Source organism: Somniosus microcephalus, chromosome 5 (genome assembly GCF_052327205.1).
Source record: "Somniosus microcephalus isolate GS21.2 chromosome 5, FLI_Smic_1.0, whole genome shotgun sequence".
NCBI lineage: Eukaryota > Metazoa > Chordata > Chondrichthyes > Squaliformes > Somniosidae > Somniosus > Somniosus microcephalus.
Genome location: NC_140991.1, coordinates 10503909 through 10527999, shown reverse-complemented (window position 1 = coordinate 10527999; position 24091 = coordinate 10503909). Strand labels below are relative to the sequence as shown.

The following is a 24091-nucleotide window of genomic DNA, read 5'->3' as shown; positions in this document are numbered from 1 at the left end:
TCAGCCCACCAAGTCTTTGCCTGTATTTGCTCTGCAGGAGTCACGAGTCTTGCCCACTTGCTCCCAAAACCCTTTCTCCTTTTTCAAACAACTATCCAATTCCCCTTTAAATGAATTTATGGACTTTGCTTCAACAACGGTTTGTGGCAGAGAATTCCACATTCTGAGCACCCTGTGTGTAAAGAAGCCTCCACTTTAATTTTTTAAAATATTCCTTCATGGGATGTAGGCGTCGCTGGCGAGGCCAGCATTTATTGCCCATCACTAATTGCTCTTGGGTTGTGGGAGCCCGTAAAACCCTCCCGCCATAGGACGAACCACCCTAATGGCTGGTATGAAGATGGTTACGGTCACGGAAGGAGCGTTTAACGCGGCCAGAAATCCTTCCACTACTTCATACTGTTCCCCAAAGGGAACAGTGTGTAGACATGATAAGACGACGACTAATTGCTCTCAAGGAGGTGGTGGTGAGCTGCCTTCTTGAACCACTGCAGTCCGTGTGGTGAAGGTACTCCCACAGTGCTGTTAGGGAGGGAGTCCCAGGATTTTGACCCAGCAACGATGAAGGATCAGTGATATATTTCCAAGTCAGGATGGTGTGTGCCTTGGAGGTGGTGGTGTTCCCATGCGTCTGCTGCCCTTGTCCTTCTAGGTGGAAGTGGTCGCGGGTTTGGGAGGTGCTGCCGAAAAAGCCTTGGCGAGTTGCTGTAGTGCATCTTGTAGATGGTACACACTGCAGCCACGGTGCGCCGGTGGTGGAGGGAGTGAATGTTTAAGGTGGTGGATGGGGTGCCAATCAAGTGGGCTGCTTTGTCCTGGATGGTGTTGAGCTTCTTGTGTGTTGTTGGAGCTGCACTCATCCAAGCAAGTGGAGAGTATTCCATCACACTCCTGACTTGTGCCTTGTAGATGGTGGAAAGGCTTTGGGGAGTCAGGAGGTGAGACACTCGCCACAGAACACCCAACCTCTGACCTGCTCTTGTTGCCACAGTATGTGTGTGGCTGGTCCAGTTAAGTTTCTGGTCAATAGTGACCCCCAGGATGTTGATAGTGTGGGATTCAGCGATGGTAATGCCGTTGAATGTCAAGGGGCGGTGGTTAGACTCTCGCTTTTTGGAGATAGTAATTGCCTGGCACTTGTGCGGTGTGAATGTTACCTGCCACTTATCAGCCCAAGCTTGAACGTCATCCAGGTCTTGTTGCATGTGGGCATGGACTGCTTCATTATCTGAGGAGTTGGGAATGGCGCTGAACACACTGCAGTCATCAGCGAACATTCCCATTTCTGACCTTATCATGGAGGGAAGGTCATTGATGAAGCAGCTGAAGATGGTTGGGCCTAGGACACTGCCCTGAGGAACTCCTGCAGTGATGTCCTGGGGCTGTAATGATTGACCTTCAATCACCACAACCATCTTCCTTTGTGCTAGGTATGACTCCAGCCAGTGGAGTTTCCCCTCCCCCCCTGCCGATTCCCATTGACTTCAGTTTTACTAGGGCTCCTTGATGCCACACTTGGTCAAATGCTGCCTTGATGTCAAGGGCAGACACTCTCACCTCACCTCTGGAATTCAGCTCTTTTGTCCAAGTTTGGACAAAGGCTGTAATGAGGTCGGGAGCGGTGTGGTCCTGGCAGAACCCAAACTGGGCATCAGTGAGCAGGTTATTGGTGAGTAAGTGCTGCTTGATAGCACTGTCGACGACACCTTCCATCACTTTGCTGATGATTGAGTGTAGGCCGGCAATTGGTCGGATTGGATTTGTCCTGCTTTTTGTGGACAGGACATACCTGGGCAATTTTCCACATTGTCGCATAGGTGCCAGTGTTATAGCTGTACTGGAACAGCTTGGTTAGAGGTGCGGCTATTTCTGGAGCACAAGTCTTCAGCACGACAGCTGGGATGTTATCCGGGCCCACAGCCTTTGCTGTATCCAGTGCGCTCAGCCGTTTCTTGATATCACGTGGAGTGAATCGAATTGGCTGAAGACTGGCTTCTGTGATGGTGGGGACCTCAGGAGGCGGCCAATATGGATCATCCACTCAGCATGTCTGGCTGAAGATGGTTGCAAACGCTTCAGCCTTGTCTTTTGCACTCACGTGCTGGACTCCACCATCATTGAGGATGGGGATATTCATGGAGCCTCCTCCTCCCATTAGTTGTTTAAAGGTTCACCACCATTCACGACTGGATGTGGCAGGGCTGCAGAGCTTTGATCTGATCTGTTGATTAGCACAGTCTATAGCAGGAAGCATCTGCTTTTTAGCATCCATGCAAGTCCTGTGTTGCAGCTTCCCCAGGTTGGCACCGCATTTTTAGGTACATCTGGTGCTGCTCCTGGCATCCTCTTCTACACTCCTTATTGAACCAGGGTTGGTCCCCTGGCTTGATGGTAATGGTAGAGTGTGGGATATGCTGGGCCATGAGGTTACAGATTGTGGTGGAATACAATTCTGCTGCTGCTGATGGCCCACTGCGCCTCATGGATGCCCAGTTTTGAGCTGCTAGATCTGTTCTGAATCTATCCCATTTAGCACGGGTGTCCTCAGTGTGAAGATGGGACTTCGTCTCCACAATGACTGTGCGGTGGTCACTGCTACCAATGCTGTCATGAACAAATGCATCTGCGAAAGGTAGATTGGTGAGGAGGTGGTCAAGTAGGTTTTTCCCTCGTGCTGGTTCTCACCACCTGTCGCAGGCCTCGGTCAGTAGTGGCGCTACCGAGCCACTCTTGGTGATGGACATTGAAGTCCCCCAGCCAGAGTACATTCTGTGCCCTTGCTACCCTCAGTACTTCTTTCAAGTGGTGTTCAACATGGAGGAGTATAGATTCATCAGCTGAGGGAGGGCAGTAGGTGGCAACCACCAGGAGGTTTCTTTGCCCTTGCTTGACCTTCATGGGGTCCGGAGTCAATGTTGAGGACTCCCAGGGCCACTCCTTCCCGACTGTATACCACTGTGCCGCCACCCCTGGTGGGTTTGTCCCTGTTCATTTTGGGGGGGGGGGGGGGGGGGGGGGTTGGACGTTATAGATTTGGAGGAATTTAGAGATAAGGAAGGGCGAGGCCATGAAGGGATTTAAACGCGAGAATGAAGCGCTGGGAGACTGGGTGCCAATGTAAATCAGCAAGGGTGATGAGGGAGCGGGCGATGTTAGAGATAAATGATGAATGATTTATGATGGAGAGGATACATGGTTGGAAGTTCAACTCGGGGTCGAATGGGACGAGGTCGTGAACAGTCTTGTTCAACCTGAGACAATGGCCGGGGAGGGGGATGGAATCAATGGCATGGGGGCGGGGGCCGAAGACAATGGCTTCAGTCTTCCCAATGTTTAACTGGAAGAAACTGCGGCTCATCAAAGACTGGATATCGGACAAGCAGTCAGATAGCTGAGAGACAGTGAAGAGAGGTGGTGGTGGAGGAGTAGAACTGGGCGGTCACATACAGGTAGCTGGAGAATGGAATGCTTTGCCACAAGTGGTGGAAGCAGACTATTCACCTTTTATGGGAAAATTAAATAAATATTTGAAGCAGAGGAAAATACAGGGCTATGGGGAGAGTGCGGAGCTGTGGTATTAGTTCTTCCATCGCTCTAGCAAAGAGCCAGCACTTACACGATGGTCCAAATGGCCTATGTTGTAAACGACTATGGCTTTATCCTGCTGGTAAGCCCTCCCGCAGTCTTTCACAATCCTCAGAACCATTTTTCTCCTCGCTTTGGGTTCTACAGAATGTTTTTGTGGAGAGGGTCTAGCCTAGATTACATACTCCAAGTCCAAGGGAACAGTACGACCAAATGAGCCAAGCTGACATGACCGAATGCAGGGCAGCCTAATCTCAGCAAGGGGAGGCTAGATAAGAACATAAGAAATAGGAGCAGGAGTTGGCCATTCGGTCCTTGGAGCCTGCTCCGCCATTCAATGAGATCATGGCTGATCTTCTGCCTCAACTCCATTCACCAGCCCTATCGCCATATCCCTTGATGCCCTTACTAGTCAGAAATCTACCGACTTCTGTTTTGAATATACCCAATGACTGAGCCTCCACAGCCCTCTGGGGTAGAGAATTCCAAAGATTCACCACCCTCTGTGTGAAGAAATTTCTTCTCATCTCAGTCCTGAATGGCCTACCCTTTATCCCAAGGCTGTGGCCCCTGGTTCTAGACTCGCCAACCAAGGGAAACATTCTCCCAGCATCCATCCTATCAAGCCCTATAATAATTTTGTATGCTTCAATGAGATCCCCTCTCATTCTTCTGAATTCAAGAGAATACAGGCCTAGTTTACTCAATCTCTTCTCATACGACAGTTCAGCCATCCCAGGAATCAATTTCAGATCATAACCTCAGCCCCTATTACTTTTTTTACTTATTTTTTCCACCCCTTTGTTTTGGGTCTTCCTTCCGCCCCCACCCTTTCCTTTTGTTTCTCTCTCCCACCTGGCAGCTGTCTCCTATCCTGCCAGCACACTTCACACCTAATCTCAGCTGTCTTTTGTCTCCACTGGCCCATTACCATCTCGTCTGGTTTCGAATACCTTTTATTGTCTCTTACTTCTTTTGTTCGATCGCAGCCCTGCCTTCGATCTATTTTCTTTTCTTTCCAGTTTTGAAGAAGGGTTTCGACCCGAAACGTCAACTCAAATTTCACTCCACGGATGTTGCCTGACCTGCTGAGTTTTTCCAGCAATTTCTGTTGTTATCTCGTGAACCTTCGTTGCACTCCCTTCTATGGCAAGTATATTCTTCCTTAGGTAAGGAGACCAAAACTGTACACAATACTCCGGGTGTGGTCTCACCAAGGCCCTATATAATTGGAAATAACAACAGAAAATGCTGGAAAAACTCAGCAGGTCAGGCAACATCCGTGGAGAGAAATTTGAGTTGACGTTTCGGGTCGAACCCTTCTTCAAAACTGGAAAGAAAAGAAACTAGATCGAAGGCAGGGCTGCGATCGGACAAAAGAATAAAAGGAACAAAAGAAGTGAGAGAGATTAGAAGCTAGACGAGATGGTAATAAACTGAGATTAGGTGTAAAGTGTACTGGCAGGGCAAAAGGTAGCTGCCAGGTGTGAGAAACAAAAGGAAAGGGGGGGGGGGGGGGGGGGAAAGGAGTGGAAAAATTACAAGAGAAAATGAAATGGGGGCAGAGCTTATGATCTGAAATTGTTGAACTGGCAGCTATCTTTTGCTTTGTTAGTACACTTTACACCTAATCTCAGCCTATTACCATCTCGTCTAGCTTCTAATCTCTTTTACTTCTTTTGTTTCTTTAATTCTTTTGTCCGATCGCAGCCCTGCCTTCGATCTATTTTCTTTTCTTTCCAGTTTTGAAGAAGGGTTCGACCCGAAACGTCAACTCAAATTTCTCTCCACGGATGTTGCCTGACCTGCCGAGTTTTTCCAGCAATTTCTGTTGTTATCTCGTGAACCTTCGTTGCACTCCCTCTATGGCAAGTATATTCTTCCTTAGGTAAGAGAGACCAAAATTGTACACAGTACTCCAGATGTTTTCTCACCAAGGCCCTATATAATTGGAGTAAGACTTCTTTACTCCTATACTCAAATCCTCTTGTAATGAAGGCCAGCATACCATTTGCATTCCTAATGGCTTGCTGCACCTGCACATTCACTTTCAGTGACTCATGTACAAGGACACCCAAGTCCCTTTGAGCATCTGCATTCCCCAATCTTTCACCGTTTAGGAAATACTCTGATGTAAAAAGACTACTGCGTGCTTGGTTTGAGTATAAAACAAGGCTTTAATCAACTGTTTCAAAACCATGAGATTTCTAGTTACATCACTAGTTCCTGGTTACAGAAACATCCTGAGCAAGCTGGGCCCACGCCAGAGTATTTATACTCCTTGGATGCCGCCACTAGCTGGCCACCCAGTGTTACTTCATGAGTCATGATAAGATTCATGACACTCTGCCTTTCTGTTCTTTCTACCAAAGTGATAACTTCACATTTATCCCATTATATTCCACTGCCATGTTCTCGCCCACTCACTGAGCCTGTCGAGATCCTTTTGAAGCCTCTTCACATCCTCTTCACAACTGACACTGCCACCTAGCTTTGTATCAGCAGCAAATTTGGAAATGTTACATCAAGTCCCCTCATCCAAATCATTGATATAGATTGTGAATAGCTGGGGCCCAAGCACCGATCCTTGTGGTACCCCACTAGTCACAGCCTGCTATCCTGAAAAAGACCCGTTTATCCCTACTCTTTGTTTTCTGTCTGTTAACCAATTCTCAATCCATGCTAGTATATTACCCCCAATTCCATGTGCCCTAATTTTGTTCACCAACCTCTTGTGTGAGACCTTATCGAAGACCTTCTGAAAATCCAAATACATCACATCTACCGGTTCCCCTTTGTCTACTCCACTAGTTACATCCTCAAAGAACTCCAATAGGTTTGTCAAACAGGATTTCCCGTTCATAAATCCATGCTGACTCTGCCCAATCTGATTAGTTTCTAAGTGCCCAGTTATTGGATCCTTTATAATAGATTCCAGCATTTTCCCAAATACTGATGTGAGGCTAACAGGTCTGTAGTTCCCCGTTTTCTCTCTCCCTCCTTTCTTAAATAGCGGGGTTACATTTGCTATCCTCCAATCTGCAGGAACCGTTCCAGAATCTATAGAATTTTGGAAGATGACAACCAATGCGTCCACTATCCCAATGGCCACCTCTTTCAAAACCCTAGGATGTAGGCCATCCGGTCCTTGGGATTTATCGGCCTAGAAATTCGGTGGGCTGCGCCACCAGTTAGCGCCTAAAGGCGGCACTCAGTGGCTTTAGCGCCACTGGCCGCGCCTCCCGCGATATTTAGCTGGGGCGCTAATGGCAGCGTTAACCTGTTGCGCTGCGCCGCCTCCGATGACGTCATCGGTGTGCGCAGCGCCCCGCTACCGCCCCGATCTCGATATTTGGCAGCGAGCACCTCTGTAGCGCCGTTCGCAAATGGCGCCCAGTTCACGGGGCCTTCCTATGGCGGCAGTGGCGCAAATTAAGGTGGAGGTGCAGGGCGGCCGTTTTTTCCGGCGGCCGCCTGCCAGCACCTCCGTCCCCGGCCTCCTGATCGCCCCCCGCGGCATTGCCGGCTGTTTTCCGAGAGCCCGGCACTTCTCAGTGCCGGGCTCTTTTGCCAGCACTCGCGATCGGTCATCGCGCTGGTGCAGGCCCCTCCCCCTTAAGAATGGGAGGAAGGCCTGCAGTACCGCAGCGTGCCGTGTCGCAGCGTGTGGCGCTGCGGCACGTTGCGCTGCGATATTCAGTTTCAGCGCCCTAAGAGGGACGTGGAGCGCCTCGAGCCTCGCCCCGTGTCCCTCTTGGGGCGCTCAAGCTGAATTTCCGGCGGTCGCTACTGCTCCAAACGCTGCGCTAAATCCGGCACCCAGTTTGCGGCTCCACCCAATTTCTCCCCCATCGACTTTTAGTCCCATTAATTTTGCTAGTACTGATTTTTTACTAATAACAATTTCTTTAAGTTCCTCATTCTCACCACACCCTTGGTTTTCTCGTATTTCTGGGAGGTTTTTTGTGTCTTCCTACATGAAGACAGAAACAAAGTATTTATTTAATTTCTCTGCCATTTCCTCATTCCCCATCTCTGACTGTAAAGGACCTACATTTACCTTCGCCAGTCTTTTCCTTTTCACATACCTATAGAAGTTTTTACAAACCGTTTTTATATTTTTCGCTAGTTTGTGCTCAAATTCCATTTTCCCTTTCACAATTTCTTGGTCCCCCTTTGCTGATTTCTAAAAAGATCCCAATCCTCAGGCTGACTGCTTTTTCTGGCAATTTTATAAGCTTCCTCCTTTGACTTAATACTAGCTTTAATTTCTTTTGTTAGCCATGGTTGGATCACTTTTCCTTTTGGGTTTTTATGCCCTAGAGGAATATATGTTTGATGCAAATTATGCATTATTTCCTTGAAAGTCAGCCATTGTATGTCCACCTTCATACCTTTTAGTGTAGTCTCCCAATCTACCATGGCCAACTTGTCCCTCATACCCTTGTAGTTTCCTCTGTTTAGATTGAAGACCTTAGTTTCAGATTGGGCTACATCACTCTCAAACTTAATGTAAAATTCAATATTATGGTCACTTGTCCCTAAAAGGCCCCTTTACCACAAGATTATTGATTAGCCCTTTCTCATTACACAGTGCCAGATCCAGAATAGCCTGTTCCCTGGTTGGTTCCTCCACATACTGATCCAGGAAACCTAGATGTTTCCCTTAGCAAGGAGGAATATAATAGGTGCATCTTGTCGGGGCTAGCTGAAGAGGAGAATACACAGGTAACCTTCTGTCAAGAAATGGTTTGTAGCAAGGGGAAGGAAGAAGGCAAAAATAAAAGTGTAAATCATTAAGAAATTAATCCTGAAAATGAGGAGTGGGGGAGGAAGGCGGCGAATACCTTCACTATAGCATCACACCAGATTAAAACATAAAACCAACACGGAAACTAAGTGAGTCGTAGCATCAATACATGGCAACGTAGGGTTGAGATATCAGTTCATGTTCGAGATCTCTGGGCAACGGAGCATCCCATCATAGCTGCAAGGAAATGGCCAACAGAGACCAGGAGCTTGATCCACAGGGATGGGGGGGGGGGGGGGGGGGGCGTGGAAAAGAGAAGAAAAAAAACAAAAAAGGAGAATTATCCTGGGCCACAATTACATAACTGCTGTTGCTGCAGAGCCCTGGGAGCTGGTCACAGGTCAACACGCTTAGCAATGAATGGTCAAACTTGGGGGAAATTGGGTTGTCTGTGTTTTTAATGTGGTCATTGCTCGGTTTCATGGGAGATCTGGAGAGCACACAGGCTTTAGCATCCCCACTTGGAACCTTCGTTGGATCAGTATTTCCCACATTACAACAGTGACTACACTTCAAAAGTATCCCAGTTCAGATGGACGGACATCGACTTGAAGCGTTAACTGTTTCTCTCTCCACAGATGCTGCCTGACCTGTTTTTATGGTTGCTTTGGGACGTCCGGAGGTCATGCATGGCGCTGTATAAATGCAAGTCTTTTTACACACTCACCTGACAGAGACCTCGACAGTGTCTTCACTTTGGCTCTGCGCTGTTCTCTACTCCATCTGTTTACATCCTTGTAGGAGTAGAGCTTGAGGAACTGGATGGTGTAGCACATCAGGGCCATCACAGCGCCAACTGCAGAACAAGAGACAAAGTCAACTCCCGACGTATCTATATGCTGCAATCGCACATTACTCAGCTTCCAAACTGTAAATGACCTTCATTTTGTGCCTCTACAAATTGCATTTTAACCACTGTGCACCTCAGCCCCCAGCCACAACAACTCTCCTATTTCTAACACCTCAAAGACAAATGAAACCTGTGTGTGGCACTGGTCAGGTCCGAGACAAAGCAGCCCACTTGATTGGCACCCCATTCACCACCTGAAACATTCACTCCCTCCCTCCACCACCAGCGTACCATGGCTGCAGTGTGCACTCGCCAAGGCTTCTTCAGCAACACCCCCCAAACCCGCGACCTCTATCGCCTAGACGGACAAGGGCAGCAGGCGCATTGGAACACCACCACCTCCAAGATCTCCACCATCCTGACTTGGAAGTATATTGCCGTTCCTTCATCGTCGCTGGATCAAAATTGTGGAGCTCCCTCCCTAACAGCACTGTGGGAGTCCCTTCACCACAGGGACTGCAGCAGTTACATAGGACGTACGGCATAGAAACAGGCCATCTGGCCCAACCAGTCCATGCTGGTGTTTAGGCTCCACTTTCCTCGTCTAACTCCATCAGCATAACTCGCTATTCCCTTCTCCCTTATAGGCTTGTCCAGCCTCCCCTTAAATGCATCTACACTATTCGCTTCAACCACTCCCTGTGGTAGCGAGTTCCACATTCTCACCACTCTCTGGGTAAAGAAGTTTCTCCTGAATTCCCTATTGGATTTCTTGGTGACTATCTTATATTGATGACCTCTAGTTATGCTCTTCCCCACAAGTGGAAACATTCTCTGTGTATCTACTCTATCAAAACCGTTCATCATTTTTTAAAGACCTCAATTAGGTCACCACTCAGGCTTCTTTTTTCAAGCAAAAAAAGAGACCCGGCTTGTTCATCTTTTCCTGATGGATATACCCTCGCATTTCTGGTATCAGCTTGGTAAAACTTCTCTGCACCCTCTCCAGTGCCTCTATATCCTTTTTATAATATCACAAGTACTCCAAGTGTGGTCTAACCAAGGTTCGTTCAAGAAGGCGGCTCACCACCACCTTCGAGGGCAATTAGGAATGGGCAATAAATGCTGGCCAGCGACGCCCACATCCCAGGAATGAATTTTTTTAAATGCTCAAAATGCAGTGAGATGCTAGCCTGGCTGTGTTACAGACGAGGGTCAGTTTCGATGGACCAAACATCCTTTTCTAATGTCAGTGGATCAGCATTGTTGAAAATTCCAGAAATGGCTGAGCCTTTATCTGAAGGAGAAGGAAGTACGATTCATGAACCCTGTGAAACGTTGCCCGAGATTATTAAACTCTATCCGGACACTGGATAGACTCTCTCTCTCTCTCTCGTAGTTAAACACAAATCTAAGAGCAGTTACTTTGAATGGCAGGTTATTATCCTTGGAATGATCTATTGCAGGCTGGGAGTTTTCCCACTCTGCACCAGATGACCCTGAAAGCCTTGGAAGTTTTGCAGCAATTAGTTTTCCAAATAACAGGGCTTCTCCAGAGAACGCAAAGCCGAATTTGGTGGGTTCTCAAATGGGGTCAAAGTAAGATGACCCTCTTTCCTGCCCACCCCCCCAACTGTCGTCCCTTGTACTCACTTGAAGTCATTGTGGTGACCATTAATACCACAGCTGCAGGGAAGAGGAGAATCGAGAGCAGGTTAACTATGTGCAAGACCAGTCCGAACCTCTCTGACAAAACGCCCTGTGGAGGGGGGGGGGAAAAAAAAACCACAGGTCAAAGATTGACTGAGAAACAATGGTTTTTCCTTAACGTGATCATAATTTCAAGCAGAACGCATTTTGGGACCACTTAAAAAAAAAAAAATAATAATAATTAGGCTTCCCTGCATGTGTTCAATGAGCATTTGGGTAGCCCAGCAACTACAGTGACAGGGTTCACTGCTGAGACCAGAGCTCAAATTCTGGATTCCCAAGCAGGAGATGCTTCGAGAGCAAAATGGCAACGTTTCTAAATGGAATGGTACCTTCAGAAGAAGCTCCACGTGAAGAATACATCCCCAGTCCATTTTGCATTAGGCGCCAGCCACGTCTCTGTGGTGGTAATCTCGCCCGAGTCAGAAGATTGTGGGCTCAAGCCCCACTCCGGAGACTGGAACACCATCTGGGTTGACACTTCAGTGCAGTACTATTGGAGGTGCCCTCTTTCAGATGGGACGTTAAACCGAGGTCCTATCTGCTCTCTCGGGTGGCACTGTTCGAAGAGGAGCAGGGGAGTTCTCCCCGGTGTCCTGGCCAATATTTAACCCTCAACCAACAACAATAAAACAGATTATCTGCTCATTCTCACATTGCTGTTTGTGGGATCTGGCCACAAATTGGCTGCCACATTTCCCCACAATACAACAGTGACTACGCTTCATTAGCTATAAAGCACTTTGGGACATCCTGAGGTCTTGAAAGACACCATATAAATGCAAGTTCTTTCTTGCTCAGGAATCTACAGACCTTTGATTTCATTTTCCTATTTAGTTGCCTGGTTATACCTCTTTTCCCTCCCCTTACACCCAAAAAAATCAGCAGCCATCATACAGCAAGGACATTACACAGGAGTATGTTTTCCAAAAGAGGACACTGTAGCACCAAGACTATACAGGGAATTTTAAAAGTACCAGGGCAGCCAGAAACGCTGGTCTTGGCTGTGGGAGATACAGAGCGCAGGCAGATATCTCCCCACAAGATGAGGAACATAAGAACATAAATAGGAGCAGGAGTCGGCCATTTGTCCCTTCGAGCCTGCTCCGCCATTCAATAAGATCATGGCTGATCTTCTACCTCATCTCCACTTTCCTGCACTATCCCCATATCCCTCGATTCCCTTAATATCCAAAAAATCTATCGGTCTCTGTCTTGAATATACTCAACGACTGAGCCTCCACAGCCCTCTGGGGTAGAGAATTCCAAAGATTCACCACCCTCTGAGTGAAGACATTTCTCCTCATCTCAGTCCTAAATGGCCGATCCCTTATTCTGAGACTGTGACCCCTGGTTCCAGACTCCCCAGCCAGGGGGAAACATCCTCCCCGCATCTACCCTGTCAAGCCCTGTAAGAATCTTGTATGTTTCAATGAAATCACACCTCATTCTTCTAAACTCTAGAGAATATAGGCCTAGTCCACTCAATCTCTTCTCATGCTCAAGGAGAATAAAAGTCGGGAAGTGCGGTTGCCACGTTCCTTTAGCATCTTGCATCATCTGATTGAAGAGCACGAGGCCCAAGAGCAGGCTGTCCACATTCTTAGGTAGTGCAGGTAGTTCCATAGCACAGCAAACTCAGAGGAGTTAGGACAATACAGAGGGATGTTTACTCAGTAAAAAGACTGGGTGGCATAATGGGTTTTAGTACCATCACTTCACTCTGGAACTGGGGTTCGCAGCCAGACCGAAACTCTGAATTAGCAGGATCCTACGTGAAATGAGTTTGGTTAAGTCACACACCAGCCCGTACTAGTTTACAAGTCCCTAACACAAATACATCTGGTGCAAGATCTGCAAATTCTGCACTGCTGTAGTTGTGAGCTCGAGGTTGGGGATCTACTGAAGCTAAATAATCCCAGGTTTCCCTGCACTTGTCCAGCAACTGCTCCCAGGTCACAGGTTAAAATCCCCTCTCTACACCGCCAATGTGCTACAACTCCAACCTTGCACATTTTAAGTCAAAAATCATCTGAATATATCGACACAGAAACTGGAACAATCGCAGTTTATTCTTTGCTGAGGGAAGGCGGCGGGGGGGCGGTGTGGGTGGGAAGGGTTGCCTCCTGCCAAGTTCTCCACTGGAAGTTCAGCTGCCTGGATTTAATTCAAGTCCAGTTCTCAGCCTTCCCACATATTGTGCTGTGGAGAAGTTAGAATTGGAGGCTTTCAGGGAATGCTCAGAATTCAAGCCCTGATCCCACCCGGTTCCTTTATCCCACCGCTGTCCGGTTTTGGATTGGCAAAAATGGGCAGCCCTATCCCAGGGCGATCAAACTTCCAAGAGCGACTGCTCTGTATTCCACAGGATCTCCAAATTTCCAACACAGCTGGTTTGTTCAGTTGACCTACGCTGGCTGTGCCCGGCAGCACACGGAAGGAATGTTATTCGAAACCCACCCTGCTAGAAAGGCAGGTGCTCAAACATGAATGGCAGCGACAAGCTGAGCACTTAAAATAAAAAGGAGGCAAAACTTACAAATCATACCCCAACGGCTTATACAGGGAGTCAGATTAAACGCAGCAATCATACAGAATATGCAACTTAAATCAATTTTATTTTAACGGTTCTGCTGAGCCACAGATCAGGAAGGCTCCAAGTTTAATACCTGGACGGTGCTGCTGAACTCTGAGCTAGTGTTACTTTGTTAGGATATGGGCAACACCGAAAAGGCTGTATTTATTACCCATCCCTAGTTGCCCCAGGAAAGTAGTGGTGGGCCTTCTTTTGAACTGTAGCAACTGTACAAGTGAGTGGCGGCTAGAATACTTCAGTGGGCTCAAAGAGTCAGCCACATACTGTGGAGACTAGAGTTGTGTATGGAGACCAGGTAGGGGCAGCAGGTTCCCTTCCCTAAAAGGACATTAATGAAACCAGCAGCTTTCATGGTCACTTGTTTCTAGTTCCAGCCCACAGATTGCCGAATTTACTGAGTTTAGTTTCACAGCTTGCTGTACTGGCATTTGAGCTGGGCTGCTCACGCAGTACCATAACCACTTGGCATACTGTAGCCTGGACCAAAGGCAAGGGAATGAGTACTACGATTGGCCTCAAGTGCCCTAAATACTGGATTAGAGAGGGGGATTTGGTTGTGGAAAGAGAAAGAGAATGGTCTGAATTCCTCCTCCCGATTGCTATCTAGCAATCCTGCCTCGAAGTGCGGGTGGATGTTGGGCAAGAACAGGATCAAGCCCAGCTGTGATGCCCCACGCAGTCAAATTGCATGTCAACCTTCATTGACACGGGTTGCACATAATGAACAGTGGCCATTTGGGTAAAGGACTGGAGGTTGCCCACTGTCTGCGGAACTTTGCTTGAACAGCTGCAGGAGAGATGGGGTAAAGCAAGACTTGTTACTTTTCGGGGATCTGATCGGCGAGGAGTGGCTTGCTTTGACACAGGTGAAGCGCCTGCCCTTCGAGGGCAATGACTCATGCTGGGGGCTAACATTCCCCAAAGAACAGGGAACCCGTTTGTCCAGCTCTACAAGTCAGCTTCTCCGATAGTCTCACCAGCACTAATGACTCGACCCAAACATGAAAACACAGGCACTCAATGCCTCAGGAAAAAGAAAACTACAAACTCACCATAGCCAGTTTCCTCTCAATCTGCAGCGCCACAATTACAAAAGCATTCGAGACTGGGGAAAATAAAGAGGTCTGTTAAATCACAAACAGTAAGTAGAGAGAATGATATACACCAGTGAATATCTGGGTGAAATGATTCACTGTGACAGTAATGCCATCCCTTGCTGCCACACATTTCACTTCCTCCCCAGTCACTAAACACGAAAGTTTGTCGGTCAGAGTGACAGCAACAGAGAAGCCGCGGACCCCAAGGCAAGACATGAGGTAGAACCCCAAAACAAACAAGAGTTCACCAAAATAACAACAGAAAATGCTGGAAAAACTCAGCAAGTCAGGCAACATCCGTGGAGAGAAATTTGAGTTGACGTTTCGGGTTTGACCCTTCTTCAAAACTCGCGGGGTGAGGGAAGGACGAGGAGATGACATCGTTATAGAATAGGAGTGGCGAGCGCGATGTGAATATAATAGTAGGATTCTAACCACTCGCAACTCTAGCTTTCAAGAGGATTCCAAGGGCTAGAAATTTAAATCAGGAAACATCAGGGGACAAGTTCAAAATGAGGAGATTGGGAGTAAGGTTAATAGAGTTGTGGAATAAGTTACCAGGGACGGACCTTATGTGGACAATTCAAATATTTAAATAGGCTTGAGACAACAGACTGTTCTGGCTTCTAAAAATTCTCAGTGAGATGTGCCGTAACGGGAACTAAACCAGCAAAGAGCTGTCAGTACAGCATTCCTCTGGGCTTAACCAATGGCAAACGACTTTAATTTAACCACTGGAGGGCTGGAAACCACGAGGGAGTGGAAAAGACTCAGAGGAACAAGACATTTCCCAGTGCGGGATACTCACCAATTATAAGACACAGAGCAGGCCAACTGTAGGGATTCTTCAGGAAGAGCGAGACTACTTGGATCGGATCCACTAATATACCATACCTGCAATTAAAAAAAGGATGAATAGCAGTTTTTTTTAAAATAGATAAAAGTTAAGAGTTTTTAAAAAAGTGATTTTTTTTGTATTAAATTAAGGCCAAACTTTGTGGTAACCGCCCGATTGCAACTCAGAGTTAAAAACTGGAACATTCAGTAACTCCTCCCCCCCTCCCCAAACAAAATTAAATATAAAACCAGGGGAGAAAAAGACCAAAGACACTGCTCAGTTCCGATCTGGAAGCCCCCTCCCCCACCCAGAGTCCGTGGCCCAGACTCGTCCACGGCAGGATCACCTCCCGGGCAGCTCTCCGTTTTAATTGCATGGGTACAGTAACGTAACGGTCATGTTACTGGACCAGTAATCTGGAGAAAGTGAGTTCAGATCCTACCATGGGTAGTTTTGAGAATTTGAATTTAAAATATCTGGAAATAAAAAGCATCAGTAAAAGTGACCATGCAGCTGTCGGATTGTCGCAAAAACCCAACTGGTTCACGAAGGTCCTTTAGGGAAGGAAACCCGCCGTCCTTACCAATGTTCCCTTTAATGAAGGTCCCGCGCAGCCGGCTTTTAAATAGAAAAACCGCGCATGCACGGTGTTTTGAATGGGCTGCGCAGCCCAGTAAAGGGGCCGAGTGGCCCCCCAAAAATTGGCCCTTGGGAACATTGGTCCTTACCCGGTCTGGTCGACACGTGACTCCAGTACAACCACACTGAAGCAAGCCACTCAGTTGTACCAAAACCACTATGGCACACCGCCACCTTCTCAGGAAACTAGGGATGGGCAGTAAATTTAAAGTGAGAGAGTGAGAGTGTGTGAGAGTGAGAGAGAGAGTGTGAGTGAGAGAGAGAGTAAAAGCCAAATTGGATTCCTGCCAAACTATAGAACATCAGATCATATCTTCACCCTACAGACCCGAATTGACAAGCACGTTCATCAAAACAAAAGCAAAATCTACGCATGCTTTATAGATTTCCAGAAGGCTTTCGATTCCATCTGGCACGACGGTCTATTCCTGAAACTTATCGAAAGCGGGGTAGGGGGAAAAACATATGATGTAATTAAATCAATGTATACAAACAACAAATGTGCAGTTAAAATTGGAGACAAACAAACAAAATACTTCCCACAGGGGCGGGGGGTGACGCAGGGCTTGCCAATCTCACCGACACTCTTTAATATTTACATAAATGAACTGGCAAAACTACTTGAACAATCTACAGCACCCGGCCTCACCCTATATGAATCCAAGGTTAAATTCCTCCTCTATGCAGACGACCTGGTTCTGCTGTCACCAACTAAGGAGGGTCGACAGCAGAACCTGGATCTGCTGGAGTCGTTCTGTCAGACCTGGGCCCTGGCAATAAACCCCCAAAAAACGAAAGTCCTTGTGTTCCAGCAAAGATCCAGACATCAGGGACCCAAAATAAATTTCACAGTAGGAACAACTAAAATCGAACAAACCACTAACTACACATACTTGGGCATAAAAATCAGCTCTACGGGAAATTTCAAACTAGCTGTGAATGAACTGAAAGAGAAAGCTAGAAGGGCTTTCTATGCCATTAAAAGATCAACCCAAATAGAAATCCCAATTAGCATTTGGCTCAAAATTTTCAAATCAGTAATTGAACCAATTGCACTCTATGGCAGTGAGGTGTGGGGACCGCTAACACAACAAGAATTTGCAAAATGGGACAAACACCCAATTGAGATCCTACATGCAGAATTCTGTAAAAGTATCCTCCGGACTCAAAGGAAAACCGTAAACAATGCATGCAGGGCAGAACTAGGCCAATATCCACTAATAATTACTATCCAAAAAAGAGCCACCAAATTTTGGAAACACCTAAAAATGAGCAACCCCCACTGCTATCATTACGAAGCCTTGAAATGCCAAGAGAGGACCATAAAGAAGAACACCCTCAGTCAACTAGTCCTGGGACTCAGTGAAGCAACCACTAACACTACTAACAATAACCAGCCCCAGGACAGTGACATCGTAGCACAGAGAATTCGACCCAACACAATTGTCACGAAGCAAAAGGAAAAATACCTGTCATATTGGGCAGAAACAACAAAAACCTAAAGCAAACTCAATTGCTACTTGGCCCTAAACAGACAACACAACATGGCTGATTACCTGACCATGGTAAAGGATAGCAAACTGAGTAAAACCTTGACAAGGTACAGACTTAGTGAACATAGCCTGGCGATCGAAAAAGGCAGACACAGGCAGACCCGGCTGCCAAGAGAGGACAGGGTATGCTCTCACTGCAGTCAGGGAGTGGTGGAGACAGAGATGCACTTCCTCACAGCTTGTGGAAAATATCAGGGCATCAGGGAGAATTTCTACCAAAAATTCTCACAAATATGCCCTGAATTCAGAAATTTGAATGACGACCAAAAAACTCCCATACCTACTAGGGGAAGAGAGAAACTGTGTAACACTAGCGGCACACTATGTTACAGCTTGCCATAAACAGAGGGACAACCAGTAAACCTAAGAAAAGAGTATATACAAATTATACGAATGTATATTTATACACTCAGGGATATATTGGTTTATACACTGTATGAATAGATCTGCGTTTATGTGTTCAACCATAAATGTATTTCGATGCTTTGGCAACATAAGATGTACCTTATCATGCCAATAAAGCGATTTGAATTGAATTGTGTGACAGAGAGTGTGACAGAGCGCGCGCGCGACAGAGGGCGAGAGCGCGCGCGCGACAGAGGGCGAGAGCGCGCGCGCGACAGAGGGGGAGAGCGCGCGCGCGACAGAGGGGGAGAGCGCGCGCGACAGAGGGCGAGAGCGCGCGCGACAGAGGGCGAGAGCGCGCGCGACAGAGGGCGAGAGCGCGCGCGACAGAGGGCGAGAGCGCGCGCGACAGAGGGCGAGAGCGCGCGCGACAGAGGGCGAGAGCGCGCGCGACAGAGGGCGAGAGCGCGCGCGACAGAGGGCGAGCGCGCGCGACAGAGGGCGAGAGCGCGCGCGACAGAGGGCGAGAGCGCGCGCGACAGAGGGCGAGAGCGCGCGCGACAGAGGGCGAGAGCGCGCGCGACAGAGGGCGAGAGCGCGCGCGACAGAGGGCGAGAGCGCGCGCGACAGAGGGCGAGAGCGCGCGCGACAGAGGGCGAGAGCGCGCGCGACAGAGGGCGAGAGCGCGCGCGACAGAGGGCGAGAGCGCGCGCGACAGAGGGCGAGAGCGCGCGCGACAGAGGGCGAGAGCGCGCGCGACAGAGGGCGAGAGCGCGCGCGACAGAGGGCGAGAGCGCGCGCGACAGAGGGCGAGAGCGCGCGCGACAGAGGGCGAGAGCGCGCGCGACAGAGGGCGAGAGCGCGCGCGACAGAGGGCGAGAGCGCGCGCGACAGAGGGCGAGAGCGCGCGCGACAGAGGGCGAGAGCGCGCGCGACAGAGGGCGAGAGCGCGCGCGACAGAGGGCGAGAGCGCGCGCGACAGAGGGCGAGAGCGCGCGCGACAGAGGGCGAGAGCGCGCGCGACAGAGGGCGAGAGCGCGCGACAGAGGGCGAGAGCGCGCGACAGAGGGCGAGAGCGCGCGACAGAGGGCGAGAGCGCGCGACAGAGGGCGAGAGCGCGCGACAGAGGGCGAGCGCGCGCGACAGAGGGCGAGAGCGCGCGCGCGCGCGACAGAGGGCTAGGGCGCGCGCGACAGAGGGCGAGGGCGCGCGACAGAGGGCGAGAGCGCGCGCGCGCGCGCGACAGAGGGCTAGGGCGCGCGCGACAGAGGGCGAGGGCGCGCGCGACAGAGGGCGAGGGCGCGCGCGACAGAGGGCGAGGGCGAGAGCGCGCGCGACAGAGGGCGAGAGCGCGCGCGACAGAGGGCGAGAGCGCGCGCGACAGAGGGCGAGAGCGCGCGCGACAGAGGGCGAGAGCGCGCGCGACAGAGGGCGAGAGCGCGCGCGACAGAGGGCGAGAGCGCGCGCGACAGAGGGCGAGAGCGCGCGCGACAGAGGGCGAGAGCGCGCGCGACAGAGGGCGAGAGCGCGCGACAGAGGGCGAGAGCGCGCGACAGAGGGCGAGAGCGCGCGACAGAGGGCGATGAGCGCGCGACAGAGGGCGAGAGCGCGCGACAGAGGGCGAGAGCGCGCGACAGAGGGCGAGAGCGCGCGACAGAGGGCGAGAGCGCGCGACAGAGGGCGAGCGCGCGCGACAGAGGGCGAGCGCGCGCGACAGAGGGCGAGCGCGCGCGACAGAGGGCGAGCGCGCGCGACAGAGGGCGAGAGCGCGCGCCTGCGCGCGACAGAGGGCGAGGGCGGCGCGCGACAGAGGGCTGAGGGCGCGCGCGACAGAGGGCGAGGGCGCGCGCGACAGAGGGCGAGGGCGAGAGCGCGCGCGACAGAGGGCGAGAGCGCGCGACAGAGGGCGAGGGCGCGCGCGACAGAGGGCGTGGGCTGCGCGCGACAGAGGGCGAGGGGCGCGCGCGACAGAGGGCGAGGGCGCGCGCGACAGAGGGGGGCGAGGGGGAGGGGAGAGAGCGCGCGACAGAGGGCGAGAGCGCGCGACAGAGGGCGAGAGCGCGCGCGACAGAGGGCGAGAGCGCGCGCGACAGAGGGCGAGAGCTGCGCGCGACAGAGGGCGAGAGCGCGCGCGACAGAGGGCGGAGAGCGCGCGCGACAGAGGGCGAGAGGCGCGCGCGACAGAGGGCGAGAGCGCGCGCGACAGAGGGCGAGATGCGCGCGACAGAGGGCGAGAGCGCGCGACAGAGGGCGAGAGCGCGCGACAGAGGGCGAGAGCGCGCGACAGAGGGCGAGAGCGCGCGACAGAGGGCGAGCGCGCGCGCGACAGAGGGCGAGCGCGCGCGACAGAGGGCGAGAGCGCGCGCGACAGAGGGCGAGAGCGCGCGCGACAGAGGGCGAGAGTCGCGCGCGACAGAGGGCGAGAGCGCGCGCGACAGAGGGCGAGAGCGCGCGCGGACAGAGGGCGAGAGCGCGCGCGACAGAGGGCGAGAGCGCGCGCGACAGAGGCGAGAGCGCGCGCGACAGAGGGCGAGAGCGCGCGCGACAGAGGGCGAGAGCGCGCGACAGAGGGCGGAGAGCGCGCGCGACAGAGGGCGAGAGCGCGCGCGACAGAGGGCGAGAGCGCGCGCGACAGAGGGCGAGAGCGCGCGCGACAGAGGGCGAGAGCGCGCGCGACAGAGGGCGAGAGCGCGCGCGACAGAGGGCGAGAGCGCGCGCGACAGAGGGCGAGAGCGCGCGACAGAGGGCGAGAGCGCGCGACAGAGGGCGAGAGCGCGCGACAGAGGGCGAGAGCGGCGCGACAGAGGGCGGCGCGCGCGCGACAGAGGGCGAGAGCGCGCGACAGAGGGCGAGAGCGCGCGCGCGACAGAGGGCGAGAGCGCGCGCGCGACAGAGGGCGAGAGCGCGCGCGCGACAGAGGGCGAGAGCGCGCGCGCGACAGAGGGCGAGAGCGCGCGCGCGACAGAGGGCGAGAGCGCGCGCGACAGAGGGCGAGAGCGCGCGCGACAGAGGGCGAGAGCGCGCGCGACAGAGGGCGAGAGCGCGCGCGACAGAGGGCGAGAGCGCGCGCGACAGAGGGCGAGAGCGCGCGACAGAGGGCGAGAGCGCGCGACAGAGGGCGAGAGCGCGCGACAGAGGGCGAGAGCGCGCGACAGAGGGCGAGAGCGCGCGACAGAGGCGAGAGCGCGCGACAGAGGGCGAGCGCGCGCGACAGAGGGCGAGCGCGCGCGACAGAGGGCGAGAGCGCGCGACAGAGGGCTGAGCGCGCGCGACAGAGGGCGAGCGCGCGCGACAGAGGGCGAGCGCGCGCGACAGAGGGCGAGCGCGCGCGACAGAGGGCGAGCGCGCGCGACAGAGGGCGAGCGCGCGCGCGACAGAGGGCGAGCGCGCGCGCGACAGAGGGCGAGCGCGCGCGCGACAGAGGGCGAGCGCGCGCGCGACAGAGGGCGAAGAGCTGCGCGCGACAGAGGGCGAAGCGCGCGCGCGCGACAGAGGGCGAGCGCTGCGCGCGACAGAGGGCGAGCGCTGCGCGCGACAGAGGGGCGAGCGCGCGCGCGACAGAGGGCGAGCGCTGCGCGCGACAGAGGGCGAGGCGCGCGCGCGACAGAGGTGCGAGCGCACGCGCGCGACAGAGGGCGAGCGCCTGCGCGCGACAGAGGGCGAGAGCGCGCGCGACAGAGGGCGAGAGCGAGGCGACGCGCGACAGAGGGCGAGAGCGCGCGCGACAGAGGGCGAGAGCGCGCGCGGACAGAGGGCGAGAGCGCGCGCGACAGAGGGCGAGAGCGCGCGCGACAGAGGGCAGAGAGCGGCGCGCGACAGAGGGCGAGAGCGCGCGCGACAGAGGGCGAGAGCGCGCGCGACAGAGGGCGAGAGCGCGCGCGAGGCAGAGGGCGAGAGGCGAGAGCGCGCGCGACAGAGGGCGAGAGCGCGCGCGACAGAGGGCGAGAGGCGCGCGCGACAGAGGGCGAGAGCGCGCGCGACAGAGGGCGAGCGCGCGCGCGACAGAGGGCGAGCGCGCGCGCGACAGAGGGCGAGCGCTGCGCGCGACAGAGGGCGAGCGCGCGCGCGACAGAGGGCGAGCGCGCGCGCGACAGAGGGCGAGCGCAGCGCGCGACAGAGGGCGAGGCGCGCGCGCGACAGAGGGCGAGCGCTGCGCGCGACAGAGGGCGAGCGCGCGCGCGACAGAGGGCCAGAGCGCGCGCGACAGAGGGCCAGAGCGCGCGCGACAGAGGGCCAGAGCAGCGCGCGACAGAGGGGCCAGAGCGCGCGCGACAGAGGGCCAGAGCGCGCGCGACAGAGGGCCAGAGCGCGCGCGACAGAGGGCCAGAGCGCGCGCGACAGAGGGCCAGAGCGCGCGCGACAGAGGGCCAGAGCGCGCGCGACAGAGGGCCAGAGCGCGCGCGACAGAGGGCCAGAGCGCGCGCGACAGAGGGCCAGAGCGCGCGCGACAGAGGGCCAGAGCGCGCGCGACAGAGGGCCAGAGCTGCGCGCGACAGAGGGCCAGAGCGCGCGCGACAGAGGGCCAGAGCGCGCGCGACAGAGGGCCAGAGCGGCGCGCGACAGAGGGCCAGAGCGGCGCGCGACAGAGGGCCAGAGCGCGCGCGACAGAGGGCCAGAGCGCGCGCGACAGAGGGCCAGAGCTGCGCGCGACAGAGGGCCAGAGCGCGCGCGACAGAGGGCCAGAGCGCGCGCGACAGAGGGCCAGAGCGCGCGCGACAGAGGGCCAGAGCGCGCGACAGAGGGAGCGCGAGAGAGAGAGAGCGCGAGAGAGAGAGAGCGCCGAGAGAGAGAGAGCGCGCGAGAGAGAGAGAGCGCGAGAGAGAGAGAGCGCGAGAGAGAGAGAGAGCGCGAGAGAGAGAGAGAGCGCGAGAGAGAGAGAGCGCGAGAGAGAGATGAGCGCGAGAGAGAGAGAGCGCGAGAGAGAGAGAGCGCGAGAGAGAGAGAGAGCGCGAGAGAGAGCGCGAGAGAGAGAGAGCGCGAGAGAGAGAGAGCGCGAGAGAGAGAGAGCGCGAGAGAGAGAGAGCGCGACAGAGAGAGCGCGACAGAGAGAGAGCGCGACAGAGAGAGAGCGCGACAGAGAGAGAGCGCGACAGAGAGAGAGCGCGACAAGAGAGAGAGCGCGACAGAGAGAGAGCGCGACAGAGAGAGAGCGCGACAGAGAGAGAGCGCGACAGAGAGAGAGCGCGACAGAGAGAGAGCGCGACAGAGAGAGAGCGCGACAGAGAGAGAGCGCGACAGAGAGAGAGCGCGACAGAGAGAGAGCGCGACAGAGAGAGAGCGCGACAGAGAGAGAGCGCGACAGAGAGAGAGCGCGACAGAGAGAGAGCGCGACAGAGGAGAGAGCGCGACAGAGAGAGAGCGCGACAGAGAGAGAGCGCGACAGAGGAGAGCGCGCGAGAGAGGGAGATGAGCGCGACAGAGAGAGAGCGCGACAGAGAGAGAGCGCGACAGAGAGAGAGCGCGACAGAGAGAGAGCGCGACAGAGAGAGAGCGCGACAGAGAGAGAGCGCGACAGAGAGAGAGCGCCGACAGAGAGAGAGAGCGCGACAGAGAGAGAGACGGCGACAGAGAGAGAGCGCCGACCAGAGAGAGAGCGCGAGAGAGAGAGCGCGACAGAGAGAGAGCGCGACAGAGAGAGAGCGCGACAGAGAGAGAGCGCGACAGAGAGAGAGCGCGACAGAGAGAGAGCGCGACAGAGAGAGAGCGCGACAGAGAGAGAGAGGAGACAGACCATACCTTGGGGCCAAATATGTAACAACATGTCACAACCTGAGGACTGTTTAAAATTAATGAGGACTGTTTAAAATTAAGACTGTTTAAAATTAATATTGAACGTACCAAATGAAGTACAAAGACTGTTTAAAATTAATATTGTTTAAAAGTAATATTGTATGTACCCAACAAATGTCAAATCGATTGACACCTACAGAATGTTGGAAAACTGTACCTTTTGCTATGTAAGCTTTGGCAATATGGTTCTCTGTAAACTTTCATGCCAATTAAAGCATTTGAATTGGAATTGAATTGGAATTGGAGAGAGCGACAGAGAGAAGAGAGCGACAGAGAGAGAGAGAGAGAGCGACAGAGAGAGAGAGAGAAAGCGACAGAGAGAGAGAGCGACAGAGAGA

At 53.2% G+C, this 24091-nt stretch overlaps 1 protein-coding gene across 1 annotated transcript in view; it reads right to left on the bottom strand.

Annotated features, from left to right (window-relative positions):
- LOC147116876 (diacylglycerol O-acyltransferase 1-like) overlaps positions 1-15871 on the bottom strand; it is a 45449-nt gene extending 29578 nt beyond the window's left edge. Inside the window, exons 1-5 of the mRNA XM_085987182.1 lie at positions 15831-15871; positions 15397-15482; positions 14544-14596; positions 10839-10944; positions 9063-9191 (exon numbers count right to left, since the gene is read on the bottom strand). Of these exons, the coding sequence (XP_085843308.1) occupies positions 9063-9191; positions 10839-10944; positions 14544-14596; positions 15397-15482; positions 15831-15871 (415 nt within the window). The remainder of the gene's footprint in view (positions 1-9062; positions 9192-10838; positions 10945-14543; positions 14597-15396; positions 15483-15830) is intronic.
- Between the last annotated feature and the right edge of the window lie 8220 nt (positions 15872-24091).